This window comes from Bubalus kerabau, chromosome 5 (genome assembly GCF_029407905.1).
Source record: "Bubalus kerabau isolate K-KA32 ecotype Philippines breed swamp buffalo chromosome 5, PCC_UOA_SB_1v2, whole genome shotgun sequence".
In the NCBI taxonomy this organism is placed as follows: domain Eukaryota; kingdom Metazoa; phylum Chordata; class Mammalia; order Artiodactyla; family Bovidae; genus Bubalus; species Bubalus kerabau.
The window spans coordinates 51,255,176-51,275,666 of NC_073628.1; the positions used below are offsets into that span (position 1 = coordinate 51,255,176).

At 39.6% G+C, this 20,491-nt stretch overlaps 1 protein-coding gene across 3 annotated transcripts in view; it reads left to right on the plus strand.

Annotated features, from left to right (window-relative positions):
* The window catches only part of MED17 (mediator complex subunit 17), a 28,105-nt gene extending 7,766 nt beyond the window's left edge, over positions 1–20,339 (plus strand). For all 3 annotated transcript variants that reach the window (XM_055581656.1, XM_055581657.1, XM_055581658.1), the window contains 7 exons: positions 296–448; positions 2,018–2,148; positions 3,234–3,418; positions 13,482–13,619; positions 16,484–16,601; positions 18,252–18,411; positions 19,774–20,339. In XM_055581656.1, the coding sequence (XP_055437631.1) occupies positions 296–448; positions 2,018–2,148; positions 3,234–3,418; positions 13,482–13,619; positions 16,484–16,601; positions 18,252–18,411; positions 19,774–19,985 (1,097 nt within the window). In that variant the 3' untranslated portion in view covers positions 19,986–20,339. The remainder of the gene's footprint in view (positions 1–295; positions 449–2,017; positions 2,149–3,233; positions 3,419–13,481; positions 13,620–16,483; positions 16,602–18,251; positions 18,412–19,773) is intronic.
* The last annotated feature ends 152 nt before the right edge of the window (positions 20,340–20,491 follow it).

A 20,491-nucleotide genomic window follows, 5' to 3' on the forward strand; every position in this document is an offset into this window, starting at 1 on the left:
TTTTGGAAAGGGTAAGCTGTAATATATAGTTTTCTGAACTTTTGTTGTGTGTATTTAGATTATCATTTAAGCTAGTTAATGCCTAAGATAGTTAGGTAATTAAGGGACTTCCCTGCTGGTTCAGTGGTTTGGAGTAGGGGGTACACAGATTCGATCCCTGGTCAGGGAACTAGGATCCCACATGCTGTAGGGTAGCTAGGCCCAAGAGCTGCAATGAAGACCTACTCCAACACAAATCTTAAAAAAGTAATAACAATTAGGTAATGACTATGTACACATGTTCCCTGTTTTTCAGGTTCTCCACATTGGCAGACAAAATTAGAAGCAGCACAAAATGTTCTCTTATGTAAAGAAATTTTTGCACAGCTGTCCCGGGAAGCTGTTCAAATTAAATCACAGATCCCTCACATTGTGGTGAAAAATCAGATTATCTCTCAGCCCTTCCCAAGTAAGTGCAGCCTACCCTTTTGAGTGATAATTAAAACTTTGTGATTTGGGGGCCAGGACAAAGAGGGTAGCAGTTTGGGTATGTTGAAGGAATAGTAACAGCAGAGAAGTAGTGTGCAGCCCCAAATAACAGCCATAACAGCCAGCAAAGTGTGCAGCCCAGTCTGCACTGCTGACTGTTCTGTGTCCTTAGTGGTGTCACTCCTGGCTTTAAACAATATCTGTTAAAGTTTGCCCTAGCAAACCTGTTATTAGGTAACAGTTGCTTTGAGGTGTCTATGCCAACACTATTTGTAGAAGATTTCCTAAGTCCTCTTATTATCTAGATGAGATGTCAATTAGAAAATGCTTAATTTAAAAATATTTTTAAATTTTTTATTGCGGTATAGTTGATGTATAAGTTTCAGGTGTACAGCATAGCAATTTAAAATCTTTAAATGTTGTATTCCATTTATAGTTATAGAATATAGATCCTTGTAACTTATTTTATACATAGTTTTTACTTTTTTTAAAAAAGTTTTAAAAATAACATTTATTTCTTAAAAGTTAAGATGTGCATAATAGGAAACCAAAAAAAAAAAAAAACCACAAGAAGCAAAAAACTCATTCATAATCACAAGTAGTTTTTTGATGTATTCTTCAGGGTCTTTTGTGTATTCTTAATCCTCTGCCCCTATGTTGCCCCTCCCTGCTTCCCTCTTCCCACTAGTAACCAGTAGTTTGTTCTCTGTGTCTGTGTGTCTGTTTCTTTTTTGTTATATTCACTAGTTTGTTTTATTTTTTAGAATCCATTTGTAAGTGATACCATGCAGCATTTGTCTTTAATTTCATTTAGCATAATACTAAGTCTATCCATGTTGTTGCATATGACAAAATGTCATTTTTTTATGACTGAGTAGTACTCCATTGTATTTATATATACCACATCTTTTTTATCCACTCATCTGTTGCTTCCATACCTTGGCAATTGTGTATAATACTTCTATGAACATTGGGGTGCATGTGTCTTTTTCAGTTAGTGTTTCTATTTAGAAAATGCTTAATTAAATATCCATAATATCCTAAATTTATGGAAATTGGATTTAAAATATTTTTCAGAAGCAGTTAGATTTAACAAGAGATCAATTTTTAATTAGCTCCACTTGTTTTTTTACATAAATTCTGAGTATCTTCTTAGATCTTGTTAAGAGAATGGGTTTCTGGAGTGAAAAATTTCATCCTGATTCTCATGGGAACAGGGAAGGTCTTCTAGTCAGTAATACCAGGTATTAACTCTGTTTTATTTTTTAATTTAAAATCTAGAAGTAACAAATTACAGTTTCTGTTCACCTGTCTTTAGCCATAGCTGAAGGTCAGCAGCCACATTATAAGTCAATAGAAATTGAATACATGGTAGTTTATCGTATTCATGTTTAGTCATTTTGGTGTAAAAATGTTAATCACAAAAGCCTCCTCTTTAAGTTCAGAATGTATCTTTTGAAAATGGGCTGTGGTAATACTTTATGAAAATAGTTTGTGCTTTTCCATATTATAGGTTATTTATGTCTGTCCTACTTATTTTTATAAATAGGCTTGCAGTTATCTATTTCTTTGTGCCATTCTTCAAATGATAAGAAATCCCCAAAATCTGCTACTGAGAAGCAAAGTCCAGAGGACCATCTTTACGTTCTAGAGCATAATTTGCATCTACTGATTAGAGAGGTAATGAAGTAAATGTTTTCTTTGCATTGTGCTAAGTGTACGTACAGCAGTGAAAGTGCACAGCCTTCTCACTGCTGAGTCCTCATTATTCATAAAGCGGTGACGGTCACTAGCTGTGCTGTGCAAGATCTTGTTATGGGCTCAGGGAACACAGAGAATATGAATATGGTCTCTGTGGCCAAGCATAGCTTCTATTCTACCACGAGTTTTATAGAGAGGTATAAGAAATGCATGCTAAAGGTTGATTCTGATTGGGTAATCGGAAAATGTCTTGCCAGTGCCTATGAACAGGATTACTTGAATTATTTCAGGATACATTCTACTTACAGGTTATTTAGAACTGTCCTGAGAATCTTCTAATAAGAATATATATTCCAGCCGCCCATGCCTCACCCCAAGATCTGGTCTAGTTAGTTGTGATGGTGCAAGGATCAGTATTTTTTTTATATTCCTAAGGTGGTTCTGTTGTACCTAGGTTTTAGAACCTCTAATCCAGGATATAGTAGAATAACTATCTACTGATTGCATGTGTTCTGTCAATGGGACTTACTGAAGAATATTTATTTTTGTTTTTTAATAAAAGTTTTAACATAAAAACTAACGACAGCTGGAGAGAGACCCTTTTCTTTAGCAACACATTTAGCATAGCCTAATAGACGTTAGGAGAAGGCAGTGGCACCCCACTCCAGTACTCTTGCCTGGAAAATCCCATGGGCAGAGGAGCCTGATAGGCTGCAGTCCATGGGGTCCCTGAGAGTTGGACACGACTGAGCGACTTCACTTTCGCTTTTCACTTTCATGCATTGCAGAAGGCAATGGCAACCCACTCCAGTGTTCTTGCCTGGAGAATCCCAGGGATGGGGGAGTCTGGTAGGCTACCGTCTATGGCGTCGCACAGAGTTGGACACGACTGAAGTGACTTAGCAGCAGTAGATGTTAACATGTTATCTGTGTGCCTAGACTACCTTTATATGTGCTTCCAATACATTGCTTTCATGTTTCCAAACTGTGAGCCATGATTTGATCGAACATTGTGTAGTTAATATGTGGGTATTGGCTGTTGAAAATGGCTGTTCTTGTTACAGTTTCATAAACAGACCTTGAGTTCCATTATGATGCCACATCCAGCAAGTGCACCTTTCGGCCACAAGAGAATGCGACTTTCTGGTCCTCAAGCTTTTGATAAAAATGAAATTAATTCAATACAGTCAAGTGAAGGGCTTCTGGAAAAAATAATTAAACAAGCAAAGCATATATTTCTGAGGAGTAGGTAAGGACAAAGTTACTATCTTTCTTTGAAACTGCAGTCCTTTTTTCTTTATGTTACCTATGTACATTATTTTTGGCATACTTTAATCTTTTTTCCCAGGGAGAGGGAGGTGACTGCAGTATAAGAGTTTATGGTTGTCGATGGCCCTGTCAAGTTTGGGGAAGCCTTAGATCTATTGCCCATGTAACTTTTTTGTTTCCAACACTTGGCATTAAAGTTTTGAAAGACAGCTGAGTAGGAAGGTGCCTTGGAACACCAAACTTTCTATGATAACCCATCCATGAGCTACTTTTCCTGAACTGGTTGAAACCTTTTTTGAAGCTTTCCATATATTTTTCGGTTTGTCCCACATTTTAGGATTTTGGAAGGCACTCTCCTATATGTTGACTTATTTGATGCTTAGCTGTGGGTCAGGTTGTGTTAGCACATTTTTTACTGATGGTAAAACTGGGATTCAGAGAAGTTGTTCCACTTGCTCAAGGTTATACAACTAAAAGATTAGCAAAGTCAGGATTTAGGCCTAACTTCAAAGCTCATTTTTGTTCTTTTTTAAAAAATTTATTTATTTTAATTGGAGGCTAATTACTTTACAACATTGTAGTGGTTTTGCCATACATTGACATGAATCAGCCATGGGTGTACATGTGTCCCCCATCCTGAAGCCCCCTCCCACCTCCCTCCCCATCCTAACCCTCAGGGTTGTTCCCAGTGCACTGGCTTTGAGTGCCCTGTTTCATGCATCTCAATTGGACTGGTGATCTATCTCACATACGGTAATATACATGTTTCAATGCTATTCTCTCAAATCATCCCACCCTCACTTTCTGCCACAGAGTCCAAAAGACTGTTCTATACATCTGTGTCTCTTTTGCTGTCTTGCATATAGGGTCATCATTACCATCTTTCTAAATTACATATATATGCATTAATGTACTGTTTTGGTCTTTTTCTTTCTGACTGACTTCACTCTGTATAGTAGGCTCCAGTTTCATCCACATCATTAGAACTGATTCAAATACATTCTTTTTAATAGCTGACTAATATTCCATTGTGTATGTGTACCACAACTTTCTTAACCATTCATCTGCTGATGGACATCTAGGTTGCTTCCATGTCCTGGCTATTGTAAACAGTGTTGCGATGAACATTGAGGTACACGTGTCGCTTTCAATTCTGGTTTCCTCAGTGTGTACACCCAGCAGTGGAATTGTTGGGTTTTATGGTAGTTCTATTTCCAGTTTTTTAAGAAATCTCCACACTGTTCTCCATAGTGGCTGTACTAGTTTGCATTCCCACCAATAGTGTAAGAGGGTTCCCTTTTCTCCGCACCCTCTCCAGTATTTATTGTTTGTAGACTTTTGGATAGCAGCCATTCTGACTGGCTTGAAATGGTACCTCATTGTGGTTTTGATTTGCATTTCTCTGATGATGAGTGATGTTGAGCATCTTTTCATGTGTTTGTTAGCCATCTGTATGTCATCTTTGGAGAAATATCTGTTTAGTTCTTTGGCCCAATTTTTTATTGAGTCATTTATTTTTCTAGTGTTGAGCTGCAGGAGTTGCTTGTATATTTTTGAGATTAATTCTCTGTCAGTTGCTTCATTTGCTATTATTTTCTCCCACTCTGAAGGCTGTCTTTTCACCTTGCTTAGAGTTTCCTTCATTGTGCAAAAGGTTTTAAGTCTAATTAGGTCCCATTTGTTTATTTTTGCTTTTATTCCCATTACTCTGGGAGGTGGGTCATAGAGGATCCTGTTGCGATTTATGTCAGAGTGTTTTGCCTATGTTTTCCTCTAAGAGTTTTATAGTTTACATTTAGATCTTTAATCCATTTTGAGTTTATTTTTGTGTGTGGTGTTAGAAAGTGTTCTAGTTTCATTCTTTTATAAATGGTTAACCAGTTTTCCCAGCACCACTTGTTAAAGAGATTGTCTTTTCTCCATTGTATATTCTTGCCTTCTTTCTCAAAGATAAGGTGTCCGTAGGTGTGTGGATTTATCTCTGGGCTTTCTATTTTGTTCCATTGATCTATAGTTCTGTCTTTGTGCCAGTACCATACTGTCTTGATAACTATAGCTTTATAGTATAGTCTGAAGTCAGGCAGGTTGATTCCTCCAGTTCCATTCTTCTTTCTCAAGATTGCTTTGATTATTCAAGGTTTTTTGTACTTCCATACAAATGTTGAAATTATTTGTTCTAGTTCTGTGAAAAATACCGTTGGTAGCTTGATAGGGATTGCATTGAATCTGTAGATTGCTTTGGGTAGTATACTCATTTACATTGATTCTTCTGATCCATGAACTTGCTATATTTCTCCATCTCTTTGTCATCTTTTATTTTCTTTCATCAGTGTTTTATAGTTTCCTGTATATAGGTCTTTTGTTTCTTTAGGTAGATTTAGTCCTAAGTATTTTATTCTTTTTGTTGCAATGGTGAATGGAATTGTTTCCTTAATTTCTCTGTTTTTCATTGTTAGTGTATAGGAATGCAGGGGATTTCTGTGTATTAATTTTATATCCTGCAGCTTTACTATATTCATTGATTAGCTCTAGTAATTTTCTGGTGGAGTCTTTAGGGTTTTCTATGTAGAGAATCATGTCATCTGCAAACTGTGAGAGTTTTACTTCATATTTTCCAATCTTGATTCCTTTTATTTCTTTTTTTCTCTGATTACTGTGCCTAAAACTTCCAAAACTATGTTGAATAGTAGTGGTGAGAGTGGGCACCCTTGTCTTGTTCCTGACTTTAGGGAAAATGCTTTCAGTTTTTCACCATTGAGGATAATGTTTGCTGTGGGTTTATCATATATGGCATTTAATATGTTGAAGTATGTCCTTTTATGCCTGCTTTTGGAGGGTTTTTATCATAAATGGATGTTGAATTTTGTCAAAGGGTTTCTCTGCGCCTTTGAGATAATCATATAGTTTTTATCTTGCAGTTTGTTAATGTCAAGTATGTTGGTTGATTTGTGAATATTGATTGATTTGTGAATGTGTTGATTGATTTGTGAATATTGAAGAATCTTTGCATCCCTGGGATAAAGCCGACTTGATCATGATGTATGATCTTTTTAGTATGTTGTTGGATTCCGTTTGCTAGAATTTTGTTAAGGATTTTTGCATCTGTGTTCATCAGTGATATTGGCCTGTAGTTTTCTGTTTTTGTGGCATCTTTGTCTGGCTTTGGTATTAGGGTGATGGTGGCCTCGTAGAATGAGTTTGGCAGTTTACCTTCCTCTGCAATTTTCTGGAAGAGTTTGAGTAGGATAGGTGTTAGCTCTTCTCTGAATTTTTGGTAGAATTCAGCTGTGAAGCCATCTGGTCCTGGGCTTTTGTTTGTTGGAAGATTTTTGAGTACAGTTTCTATTTCCGTGCTTGTGATAGGTCTGTTAAGATTTTCTGTTTCTTCCTGGTTCAGTTTTGGAAAGTTATACTTTTCTATGAGTCCATTTCTTCCAAGTTGTCCATTTTATTGTCATATAGTTGCTGATAGTAGTTTCTTATGATCCTTTGTATTTCTGTGTTGTCTGTTGTGATTTCTCCATTTTCATTTCAAATTTGGTTGATTTGATTCTTGTTGCTTTTTTGCTTGATGAGTCTGGCTAATAGTTTGTCTATTTTATCTTCTCAAAAAACCAACTTTTAGTTTTGTTGATTTTTGCTGTAGTCTCCTTTATTTCTTTTTCTTTTATTTCTGCCCTGATTTTAATGATTTCTTTCCTTCTACTAACCCTGGGGTTCTTCATTTCTTCTTTTTCAAGTTGCTTTAGGTGTGAAGTTAGGTTATTTATTTTTCTCTTGTTTCTTGAGGTAAGCTTGTGTTGCTATGAACCTCCTCAGAGCACTGCTTTTACTGAATCCCATAAGTTTTGGTTTGTCATGTTTTCCTTTGTTTCTATGCGTATTTTGATTTCTTCTGTGATTTGTTGTTTATTCAGCAGCGTGTTGTTCAGCCTCCATATGTTGGGGTTTTTAATAGTTTTTCTTCTGTAATTGACATCTGATCTTACTGCATTGTGGTCAGAAAATATGCTTGGAATGATTTCAGTTTTTTTGAATTTACCAAGGCTAGATTTATGGCCAGGATGTGATCTAACCTGGAGAATGTTCGTGGGCCTTGAGAAAAAGGTGAAATTCATTGTTTTGAGGTGAAATGTCCTATAGATATCAATTATGTCTAACTGTATCCATTGTATCATTTAAAGTTTGTATTTCCTTGCTAATTTTCTGTTTGGTTGATCTATCCATAGGTGTGAGTGGGGTATTAGAATCTCCCACTATTATTGTTAATTTCCCCTTTCATACTTGTTAGCATTTGCCTTACCTATTCTGGTGCTCCTATGTTGGGTGCATATATATTTATAATTGTTTTATCTTCTTCTTGGATTGATCCTTTGATCACTATGTACTGTTCTTCTTTGTCTCTTTTCACAGCCTTTATTTCAAAGTCTATTTTATCTGATATGGGTATTGCTACTGCTTTCTTTTGGTCTCCATTTGCGTGAAATATCTTTTTCCAGTCCTTCACTTTCAGTCTGTATGTGTCCCTTTGTTAGAGGTGGGGCTCTTGTAGACAGCATTATGGGGGTCTTATTTTTGTATCCATTCAGTCAGTCTTTGTCTTTTGGTTGGGATATTCAACCCATTTACATTTAAGGTAATTATTGAAAAGTATGATCCTGCTGTCATTTACTTTGTTGTTTTGGGTTTGAGTTTATACACCTTTTCTGTGTTTCCTGTCTAGAGAAGATCCTTTAGCATTTGTTGAAGAGCTGGTTTGGTGGTGCTGAATTCTCTCAGCTTTTGCTTGTCTGTAAAGCTTTTGATTTCTCCTTCATATTTGAATGAGATCCTGGCTGGGTATAGTAATCTGGGTTGTAGGTTTTTCTGTTTCATCACTTTAAGTATGTCCTGCTAGTCCCTTCTGGCCTGAAGAGTTTCTGTTGAAAGATGAGTTTACCCTTATGGGGATCTCCTTGTGTATTATTTGTTGCTTTTATCTTACTGCTTTTAATATGTGTTCTTTGTGTTTGATCTTTGTTAATATGATTAATATGCGTCTTGCGGTGTTTCGCTGTGGGTTTATCCTGTTTGGGACTCTCTGGGTTTCTTGGACTTGGGTGGCTATTTCCTGCCCCATTTTAGGTAAGTTTTCAACTATTATGTCCTCAAGTATTTTCTCATGGCCTTTTTTTTGTCTTCTTGTTTTGGGACTCCTATGATTCGAATGTTGGGGCATTTAACATTGTCCCAGAGGTCTCTGAGGTTGTCCTCATTTCTTTTAATTCTTTTTTTCTTTTTTCCTCTCTGCTTCATTTATTTCCACCATTCTATCTTCCATCTTACTTGTACTATCTTCTGCCTCAGTTATTCTACTGTTGGTTACCTCCAGATTGCTTTTGATCTCAGTTATTGTGTTATTCATTATTTATTGACTCTTTTTTATTTCTTCTAGGTCCTTGTTAAACATTTCCTGCATCTTCTCAATCCTTGCCTCTAGTCTGTTTTTCTGTAACTCCATTTTGTTTTCAAGATTTTGGATCATCTTTACTATCATTATTCTGAATTCTTTTTCAGGTAGACTCCCTATCTCCTCCTCTGGTTTGGTTTGGTGTGCATTTATCATGTTCCTTTACCTGCTGAATATTTCTCTGCCTTTTCATTTTGTTTAGATTGCTGTGTTTGGGGTACCCTTTCTGGAAGTTTGTGGTTCCTCTTTATTGTGGAGGTTCCTCCCTGTGGGTGGGATTGGACAAGTGGCTTGTCAAGGTTTCCTGGTTAGGGAAGCTTGCATCTGTGTTCTCGTGGGTGGAGCTGGATCTCTTCTCTCTGAAGTGCAATGAAGAGTCCAGTAGTGAGTTTTAGGGCATCGATGGGTTTGGCATGGCTTTGGGTAGCCTGTCTTTTAATGCTCAGGATTGTGTTCCTGCTTTGCTGGAGAATTAGCTTGGTGTGTCTTGCTCTGGTATTTGTTGGCTCTTAGGTGGAGCTTGGTTTCCGTGTCAGTATGGACGCTTTTGGAGGATCTCTAGTCTATTAATATTCCCTGGGATCAGGAGTTCTCAAGTTTTGGATTTAAGCCTCCTGCCTCTGGCTTTCAGTCTTATTCTTACAGTAGCCTCAAGACTTATCCATCCATACAGTGCAGATGATAAAACATCTCGGTTAATGGTGAAAAAATTCTCCACAGTGAGGGACACCCAGAGAGGTTCACAGAATTACATGGAGAAGAGAAGAGGGAGGAGGGAGATAGAGGTGACCAGGAAGAGAAGAGGGGGAATCAAAAGGGGAGAGAGCAGTCTAGCCAGTAATCAATTCCCTATGTGCTCTCCACAGTCTGGAACACTCAGAGAGGTTCACGGAGTTACATGGAGAAGAGAGGGGGGAAGGAGGAGATAGAGGTGACCAGGAAAAAAGGGAGAATCAAAAGGGGGGAGAGTAATCAAGCTAGTAATCACATCCATAAGTGAAAATGGATACTGGAGATTAGATTCTTAAAGGTAAAAAATTGATAACAAATACCAGAAAGCCAAGATTAAAAATCTAGAGTAGAGAATAGAGTCTCAAAAATACAATATTAAAAATAGAAAACAAAATCAATCACAAAAATTATAAAAAATATAGGTATGAAATTTGCTTTTTTTTTTTTGCAAGGTAATAGTAGGTTATAAAAATGAAAATTAAAGGAGCAATAAAGAACTTAAAAAAATTTTAAAGGGATAATAGTAAAAATATATCTAGGAATTTCTCTGGAGCTGTTGCGGGCAGTGTGGGGTCAGTTCAGTTTCAGATAGTTCCTTGTTTCAGTTCTCAAGGTCTATAGGCCCCCTCCAGTTCTTAGTTAACTACAGGGTTTTAATCTGTTGCACCTGTCAGTTCCAGAGTGGTTCCCTCTTGTTTGCTTCATTTGGCTTCCTCTGTTTCTAATTTCTGCCCTGAAACAAGGGAGTGAAGGTGGTCACTTATTTAGGCTCACTTGTTCAGTTGTGCTGTGGGGAGGAACACTGCAAACAAATATCACTGGTGTATGTGGGGAGTGCTCACAGTGTGTGGACCACACTGAGTTTGCCCCCACTCATGGCGTTTGCTTTACGGGTCTACACTGCTCAGGCTCCAGGGTGCTCTGCAGGGCACTGTCCAAAGCGGGCCCTGCATTTTGTGCACTTCCCAGCTCTAAGCTGCTCAGATTCTTGGGTACTCCACAAGGGCACAGACTCGGCTGGGCCTGCATTTTGTGCCCTTCCCAGGTCCGAGCAGCTCTGGCAACCAGGTGCTTGGCGAGCACAGTCTCCCCAGGTGGGCCGTGCATCTTAATCACCTCCCTGGTCCTGGACGCTCGGTTTCCTGGGTGTACTGTGTGTGTCCTCTGGTGAGCTAATCTCAGGCTGCAACCCTCCTGGCAGGTGTCAGCCATCCAGGACACCAGGAGGACATGGTTAGCAACTAGGAGCCCGCTCACAATTTGGTTGAGGTTGCCCTGCCCTGGAGCCAAGATTGCCCCTTGCCTTCTGGCTCTGACTGTTGCCCACCTGCCTCTTTGCCTCTGGCGGGGGGAGGGGCTGGTCCGCAGCCGGCCAGCTCTCCTTTGGTGATCACTCGGTTAGAGCCCATGCCTCCCTGTCCATCCCCTGCTCGCTGGTGGCGGAGGCAAGCATCTGGGCTGCTTCTCCCCTGGGAGTTGTGGTTAGGCGTGTATTTTGTGGGTTTTTTTTTTTTTTCTCTCTCAGTTATGTTGCCCTCTGACATTCAAAAACTCCCCACAAACCTGCTGGTGAGAGGGTTTCCTGCTGTTTGGAAACTTCTCCTCCTTCACGACTCCCTCCCCAAGACAGGTCTCTGTCCCTAACTCTTTTGTCTCTTTGTCTTTTATATTTTGTCCTGCCTCCTTTTGAAGTGAATAGGCTGCCTTTCTGGGTGCCTGGTGTCTTCCGCCAGTGTTCAGAAATTGTTTTGTGGAAGTTGCTCAGCATTCAGATGATCTTTTGATGAATTTATGGGGGAGAAAGTGGTCTCCCCATCCTATTCCTCGACCATCTTGGGACCGCCCTCTGATTTTCTTTCTTCCATACATCATTTACTAAAGAACTTGGCATGATTGGACCTAAACAAAGTCTTTCCCAAATGCCACAGGGTGCTCTTCTGTTTCCTTATTGGCACTTAGTGAAGAGGTCTGTTTTTACTTCTTTCAGTGATGGTGCCTTGATGGTACTCAGCAGGCGAGGGCACACTTTTTGTGGATGACATTTTACTTTGAATTTTATTTTTCCTGTTAATACAGTCATAGCTTTATTTGTCATGGTTTTATATTAGTCTTTGGTCTCAGGATGGAAACTTTCAGTAAAATGAATTTGGAAGACATGTTGAGACAACAGCATGATACATTGAAAGGAGTACGAAATTCAGGATGAAAGATACACTTCAGCCAGGGCTCAGCCACTTGCCGAGTAATTTGGGGCAAGTTAAGGCAGTGGCTTCCCTGGTGGCTTAGAGGTTAAAGCGTCTGCCTGGAATGTGGGAAACCCGGGTTCGATCCCTGGGTCAGGAAGATCCCCTGGAGAAGGAAATGGCAACCCACTCCAATACTCTTGCCTGGAGAATTCCATGGAGGGAGGAGCCTGGTAGGGATCACAAAGAGTTGGACACGACTGAGTGACTTCACTTCACTTTACTTGAAGGCAATGGCAACCCACTCCAGTACTCTTGCCTGGGAAATCCCATGGATGGAGGAGCCTGGTAGGCTACAGTCCATGGGGTCGCAAAGAGTCAGACACGACCGAGCAACTTCACTTTCACTTTTCACTTTCATGTACTGGAGAAGGAAATGGCAACCCACTCCACTATGCTTGCCTGGAGAATCCCAGGGATGGGAACCTGGTGGGCCGCCGTCTATGGGGTCGCACAGAGTTGGACACGACTGATGTGACTTAGCAGCAGCAGCACTTAATATCTAATCCTCTCTCAATTGGGGTTAAAGGACTCTGGTTAAATTGAATAGTGGATACACAGGTTCTTTATAAACAGTAGGAATACTATGTTAGATGACTGTTTCTTTCCATTTGTACATTTCAAGTATAAAAGCTATTAATTGAGTATGTTGTTAATGTTGAAAATTTCTGATTAACCATAAAGTTAAATATTCCCTGAAATAAATGAGGGGCATGGGAAAAGTTATCTTTAGAACCATTTTGTTTCAGAATTGGGCTTCCCTGGTGGCTCAGGCAATAAAGAATCTGCCTGCCTGCAAGGCAGGAGACCTGGGTTAGATTCCTGTCGGGAAAATCCCCTGGAGAAGGGAATGGCTACCTACTCCAGTATTCTTGCCTGGAGAATTTCATGGACAGAGGATCCTGGCGGGCTATAGTCCATGCAACCATGGGGTCACAGAGAGTCAGACACAAGTGAGCAGCTAATGCATTTCAGAATAGTAGTTGTAATCTTGGAAGCAGCAAAACTTTAAAAAATTGTTCCTTCTGAAAAATGGAGGTAATAATAGTAGTGTCTACTTTTGTTGTTCGTAAGGTTAAAATAATTCATGAAAGCACTTATTACAGTATTTGGTACATAATCACTTAATAAATCTTATTTCTCACTTATACATATCTTTCTTGGGGTATAGATTTTAATTGTGCAGTAAATCTTTCTAGCTTTTCTTGAAAATACTAATTCCATGACAGTAATAGTTCTCAAGTGTGGATATATCCCAGGTTATTTGTTACCAGGGATCAAATACTCATATTTATGAATAATTTATATTCTTTTTAGAGATTAGATTAGTACCCTAGAAGTATGCCTTTCACTTGTGTTCTGGTAAGATTTTCTGAGTGGCAGAAAACAAATGGAGTTAAAAGGAAATCAGTGTGGCCTGAGAATATGTTGTGATGTGAAGTTGAGAACCAGTACATCAGAGCTACATCTGACTTTTCTGTTAGATCTTTGCTTTTCAAATAGTGGTATTTTCAGGAAGTCACCATCTGTTTTCAAATAGCCATAAAACTGATAAGCAGTTTATCACCTTATTATTTTATATGGTGACTATAAAAATTTTAACGTCTTTTCTTTAAAAGGACTGCTGCAACCATTGACAGCTTAGCAAGTCGCATTGAAGATCCTCAGATACAGGCTCATTGGTCAAATATTAATGATGTTTATGAATCTAGTGTGAAAGTCTTAATCACATCGCAAGGCTATGAACAGATATGCAAGTAAGTATTGAAAAGAAGTTGTTTAATATGTTAAGTTGCTTTTTATGTATTGATGTTTGCAGAGCGATTACATCAAGATTTTGGGTTTTATTTGATAGGGAAGCATAACATTCCAGTGAATTATTTGAGCTGTAGAGTGTTTTTAAAAGTAAGAGATAAGGACTTCCGTGGCAGTCCAGTGGTTAAGACTCCATGCTTCTTCGGCACGGGTCGTGGGTTCTATCCTTGGTTGGAGAACTAAGATCCCGCATGCCACATGGTGAGGCCAAAATACACAGGGAAGAAAAAAAAAATGACAGGCAAGAATGTCCAAAATAGTCTCTATTTAATAGTCTCTGGAGAAGGCAATGGCACCCCACTCCAGTACTCTTGCCTGGAAAATCCCATGGATGGGGGAGCCTGGAAGGCTGCAGTCCATGGGGTCGCTGAGGGTCGGACACGACTGAGCGACTTCACTTTCACTTTTCACTTTCCTGCATTGGAGAAGGCAATGGCAACCCCCTCCAGTGTTCTTGCCTGGAGAATCCCAGGGACGGGGGAGCCTGGTGGGCTGCCGTCTGTGGGGTCACACAGAGTCGGACACGACTGAAGCGACTCAGCAGTGCCTTAGCAGTCACAGAGACTATTTACATAGTCTCTATGTAAATGCCGCATGTCTGAGCTATGGTCAGGAGTGAACCCCAGCACTGAGTGGAAAGCCCGCCATGCTTCCTCAGACTCTGATCCGCTTCAGTTCTTGCCTGGAGGCCATGGCCAGTCTGGGGTATTTGAAGTAAAGAGGATCGTTTATGTTAGAGCCCATACTTCCCATAACGTTTAGCCTAAAACAACCCCTGTGTCTATTCCAGTTCATGAGTGTGCCCTTAATGACTTCTGTCCCCAGCATTCCTGAAGAAGCTGTCTACTTGATGTATGTTCATAAATCACAAGTTAATACACAGATAGTAGATTGGTTGTTTTCAGTAGTGGGATGTTGGTGAAGGTGGTCAAAAGGTACAAACCTACAGCACTAAGGAGAGGAAAAGAAAAAATTGATCAACTTGGAATTGTTTGCATCTACAACTAATATGAAACAACTGTGGGATTATGGGCATTGAATCCAGCATACACCTTTTAAACTTCTGTGAAGAGAAGTCAGTGTCAGGACAGGAGAGAAAGTGGAAGGAAGTATAGAATGTCCTTACCTACCTTCTGTAGCTGGTAGGGTCATCTTACACTTTTTAAAATTGAAAGTAGTTCTCTTTCTTAGAACCCCCTCCCCCCCAACTTCCTGTCATTGAACATTTTATTTTAGTTGGATGCCAGAACAGTGATTTGTACGTGTGCAACCATGTCTATAGGATAAAGTCCTCCAAGTGTAATTGCTGTGTCAAAAGATAAGGACATTTAAGATTTTCATTAGTGTTACCAACTTGCTTTTCTTTCTGCTTCCTTTTTAAAAATTCTTTCTTTGGCTGTGTTGGGTCTTAGTTGTGGCACTTAGGGCCTTTGTGCGGCATGTAGGATCCTTCTGTGGTGGTGCTGGTGGTTTGCAAGGTTCTCTCCAGTCGTGGTGTGTGGGCTCAGTTGCCCCACAGCATGTGGGATTTTAGTTCCATGACCAAGGATTGAACCCTAGTTCCCTACATTGGAGGAAGGATTCTTAACCACTGGACCACCAGGAAAGTCCCCTGATTTGCTTTCAGAGTAATTGCCATGTGTATGTGCCCACCAATAGTGATACAACTTTCTTTTTCCTTACACTTTGGTTTAAAGAAGAAGATTCAGAAATGTGGTTAGATTTATAAGTCTTTTTCTTCTTTAAGCCTTGTAAATTTTGTTTTTTTTTTTTTTCCCTTCAAAAGAAATGTATAAACTTTAATTCATCAAAATTACAGTTTTATATAGTTACCAAAATGTTTTTTATTCTTAAATATTGGCTGTAAAAGCAAAGGTAGGAAAAAAGAGGTACTATCAGATGTGGAAAGGTATAATGCTGTTTTTTTCTGCATTTGTTCACCTGTATTATTTGAGGAGTTTTGTGTTTCTTGTACATGTCATATGCTAAAAATTTGTGAACTGACTTGGAAGAGATTTGTGACCTGTATATATATATTCGTTGGCTATTTTATGAGTTTGTTTGACCTAAGCTGAGTTAGTAGAGCATACATATTTTGACTTGTTAGCTGATTATTTCAGAAGAGAGTGAAAAGTTAACCGTTTTTCCTTTCTGTATGAGAATTTGACCTTTGGCTAACTCTCTCACTCTAGTTACCTCGTAACTTGATAAGGAAAGATGCCATGTGTGTTACTAGGCAACAGTGCTTATGGCAAAAATGGTCCCCAGTTGGTAAAATGATTCTGGACTGGGAGAAATTACAAGCCCTTGCTGGGGGTGGCTTTGGATGTCCCAGGGTGGGGTGAGTGATATCAGTGGGCCAAGTCTCCTGCGGGGACCCTGGAATCCGGGCTTGTGAACCTGTTGCAAGAGTGCATGGCTCCTGTTAGGACCCAGGTTTTTGGGTCAGGGCAGGCCCCACACGCTCTCAGTGCACATCTCTTCTTATTTAACACAGGTGTGGGGCTGCTGTGTTGACAGCCTCAGAGCCCTCAGGAGAAGAGGAGCAGGGGCTGTTGGCAGGGTGGCAAGCTGTGCTTCCTGCCCCGCATCCTTCTGAGTAGACTGGTGGTCCGTGGCCTGTGGTGTCAGTAGTTTAGTGAGAGTCTGATAGTTTTCACTGAACCGGAGGAAACTCTTACCCCCCATGGGTCTTGGTGTAGATTATCAAAACTGTTGTATTGTTTTTCTTTGCTCTAAAGGTTCTTGACATTTGTATAAGGTAATTTTGGACATTTCTGATTTTTAGTGTGTGTTGTCTATAAAGGTCCATTCAGCTGCAGTTGAATATTGGAGTTGAGCAGATCCGGGTCGTGCACAGAGATGGGAGGGTGATCACACTGTCTCATGAGGGCCAGGAGCTTCAGGACTTCCTTCTGTCTCAGGTAACACAGCTCCTGAGCCCCTTCCATTCTACCTGTTGAAAGAACAAAGCCGATAAGAAGTAACATTGTTTTTTAAAAGCTGTTTCTTCTTGCCAACTAATTTCTAGTGCAGAACTTCCCGGGTAGCTCAGTGGTAAAGAACCCATCTGCCAGTGCAGGAGAGACACAAAGAGATGCGGGTTTGATCCTGGATCAGGAAGATCTGCTGGAGCAGGGCATGGCAACTCTTCTTACCTGGAGGGTCCCCATGGACAGAGGAGCTTAGAGGGCAACAGTCCAGGGGGTCACAGAGAGTCAGAAACAACTGAGCGACTAAACAGAGATTTCTAGTGCACACTTTACCACCTTTTGGCTAATTGAAAATGTTGATAAACTGTCCTAGATTTGTTTCAACTGTTAGTTTGTATTTAAGATGCATGACCAGTTCTGAGACTACCAAACTTTTTTAATTTCTCCTGTTAGCCGAGATTTATAACACCTCCAGGACTACGTGAAAGTGAAGTATTAATCCAAGAAAACCAGAGAAAGGACGATCAAATACAAAACTATAGTATTCATTCTCCATAATGATGAATGGAACATTTTATGTGTAAGCCCTAGGACAGCATTCCTCATAGTAAGGGACAGTATGGAAAGTGTTGAGTTCTAGTACCAACTATACCACAGACTTGCTTTGTGACATTGGACAAATTTTTTGACCTTTTTTTCTTTCATCTATAAAGTAAGAACAGTATTTTTCCTACCTTCTTCATGGAGTTGTGATGATCCATTGAAATACTGAGTTATGGGATAAAGGGTCGGTTTTTGAACTGCTAATATATCTTTCACATGAAACACATATTTATATTTCACAGAAATTTTTACAAAAATACTGACCCTCTCCATAATAGAAGCAGTAATCTATTATACTGATTTGCCTCTATGGTGCCTTTAAAGGGCGTTTGTGATGTATGGCAGCTCTTGGTTGATTGTACCTAAAATAGCTTTGGTTAGCTTAATCACACATGCAGAAGTGTAATGAAAGCCTTTTAAAGAACTTCCAGAATTTCTAAGAAGTCTAGAGAATAAGGCTTGAGAATGGCTCAGGATCAAAGGAAGCCGGATGTGAGAACCACGGGCAGGCAGGGCCCCTGCTGCTGCATCCCAGTACCACCACCTTCCTCACTGGTGGCAGACGCACTCTTAATTGCCCTGTGCATCAGTCAGGGTCTCTCAGGGTGGTTTCAGGGTTGTCTCTTTACTAAGGATCAATACAAAAGCTGTTAGTGTGACAGCCTCCCAGAACAAAGTAGGTTGGAGAGTGGGCTTGACGGGATCAGTGGAAGATACTCAGCTACACTGCTGTTTGAACATTCCTCCAAACTCAGTGATCCAGGTGGGAGGCTCCAGCTGGCCAAGTTCAGCTTGTGGGCTGTGTTCCTGCTGCCAGTGTACAGGAAAACAAGTATCAGGCTGTTTTAGCTTCTACAGTGGAAGGTGGGATCTTGTTCCCTTGCTCCACACAGAGGAGAATTCCTGAAACATAAGATAGGGTTCCTTTGCTAGGCAGTGAAAACCCCAATGAAAGTTCACTTTACAGCCATGATGTCAAGTCACTGCCAAGTAAATACCCGTTCTGATTGTCAATGAAGTTTCCTTTTTCATTTACAGATGTCACAGCATCAGGTGCACGCAGTTCAGCAGCTAGCCAAGGTTATGGGCTGGCAGGTCCTGAGCTTCAGTAATCACGTAGGACTGGGGCCTGTAGAGAGCATTGGCAATGCCTCTGCCATAACTGTGGCCTCCCCGAACGGTGACTATGCTATCTCAGGTACTTTCTACTTCTCTGAATGTGAAGAGACCTTTGGGAGTTTGGCTTTTTCATTTAGCTTTAGTAGTTACCATACATAAGAGTAACTTACCTCTGTAGTAGGTGAGTTCCTTTATTAATTATGTTGAGTGTTTATCTCATCATAGCTATTATTCAGAGCAACAGGTTATTATGTCTTTTTATAGTAGTTATAAAAGATGTTTTGCTTGGCAACACATTTTCCTAGGAGATTATCTGAAAAATGCCATCAGCATTATTACTCCTGCAGTAATTAGGACTCACTGTCATTGCTATGGACCCAGGTTCAGTCCCTGGTCAGGGAACTAAGATCCCACATGCTGCATGATGGGGCCAAAAATTTTTTTTTAAGTTTATAAATATACTGGTGCAAATGTGCAAGAAGAATAGTATCTGATCCTAAAGATGGTCAAGGGATAGAACAGAGAGGTGTTTTGTGAAGCACCTACCATGAATGGGGCACTTTGATAGGCGTGTATACATTTTGTCTTGTTGAAAATTATATATTGTTTCAGTGTGATCTTCTTTAATACTTGCTCTAAATATCTGAAAGAGTAGGTAGTTAGACATTCTTCCCCACAGGATCACAGCTTGTGAATCTGTAGGCTTGATCCTTGCAAGACTGTTATTGATAAGAATTTCTAAATACCCTTTCTTCTTGCCTGAGTTATAAAACCTCATTAAAACCTGAAGTTCATATTCAGAATAATCTTTCATCCATTGCTTCCAGTTCTGATTTTGAACGTTTGACTTTCATCACATTGTGGGTGTATATTAACCAAGTTGTTAAATGATTAGGTTATCAAGTATTTTAGGGAAAAAAAATGATGATGTTCTGAAAATATATAGAACATGTGATTTTCCTAAACCAACACTCATCTTTGCCACATTTTTATATTACAAACATTAATTCATAGATATTTTTACCAGCCTGGTGTCTATAAGGGGCTTTCCACGTGCACAGTGGTAAAGACCCCGCCTGCCGGTGCAGGAGGTGCAGGAGACTTGAGTTTGATCCCTGGGTCGGGCAGATCCCCTGGAGTAGGAAATGGCAACCCACTCCAGTATTCTTGTCTGGAAAACTATACATGGATAGAGGAGCCTGGTTGGCTACAGTCCATGGGGTTGCAGAGTCAGATACTACTGAGCACACACACAAATACACACAATATCTATAAATTAGTGAATTTTATTTTAGCATACTGAACCTGAAAAGTACTTTTAAATAAGCACTTTTGAGTTGGTAGACAAGGCTTTTTATGCTCATGGAAAGTGAAGTTGTGTGATCTTTATTGTTTCTAGCTTGGAAAATGAATATATTGATATTTTGGTTTTGCTTCACAGTTCGTAATGGCCCTGAAAGTGGCAGCAAGATTATGGTTCAGTTTCCCCGTAATCAGTGTAAAGACCTTCCAAAAAGTGATGTTTTACAAGATAGCAAGTGGAATCATCTTCGTGGGCCATTCAAAGAAGTTCAGTGGAATAAAATGGAAGGCCGAAACTTTGTTTATAAAATGGAGCTGCTTATGTCTGCACTTAGTCCTTGTCTACTGTGATTTTTTTTCTGGACAAGTTTCCAGATTTTTTTTCCCCAGAGAAGTTTCCAGAAACTTTCAGGAATGTTTGCAGATCAACAATAAGCACAAAGAAGAGGAATCTTCTAAAGGAATATTGTTTTTAAAAAGTAATAATTAGCAAATGTTTACTTAGCATTTTGAAACCTTTCACTTTATAAGTGACAAGTGCTTTAAAATGCAAAAGTTTATGTACAGTTATAGGGTATACAAACATGGAGAGATGTACTTTTTTTATGCAGTTGACTTGAAATATTACTTACATGGATTGACATTAGCTTTTTAAAATATCCCTTTGATGTTGACATCAAATAAAGATTATGGTTAAAAATTCCAGACACTCTGAACTCTTAACCTAAATGAATTATGTCATATCATTCCATTGTTTATTATTGTTTAAGAATATTTAAACACTCTTAAGACCCAGCTTTCATACAGAAATTCCCTCACAATGAGAGAGGCAGATCCTTTCTCCTAAGTGCAACAAA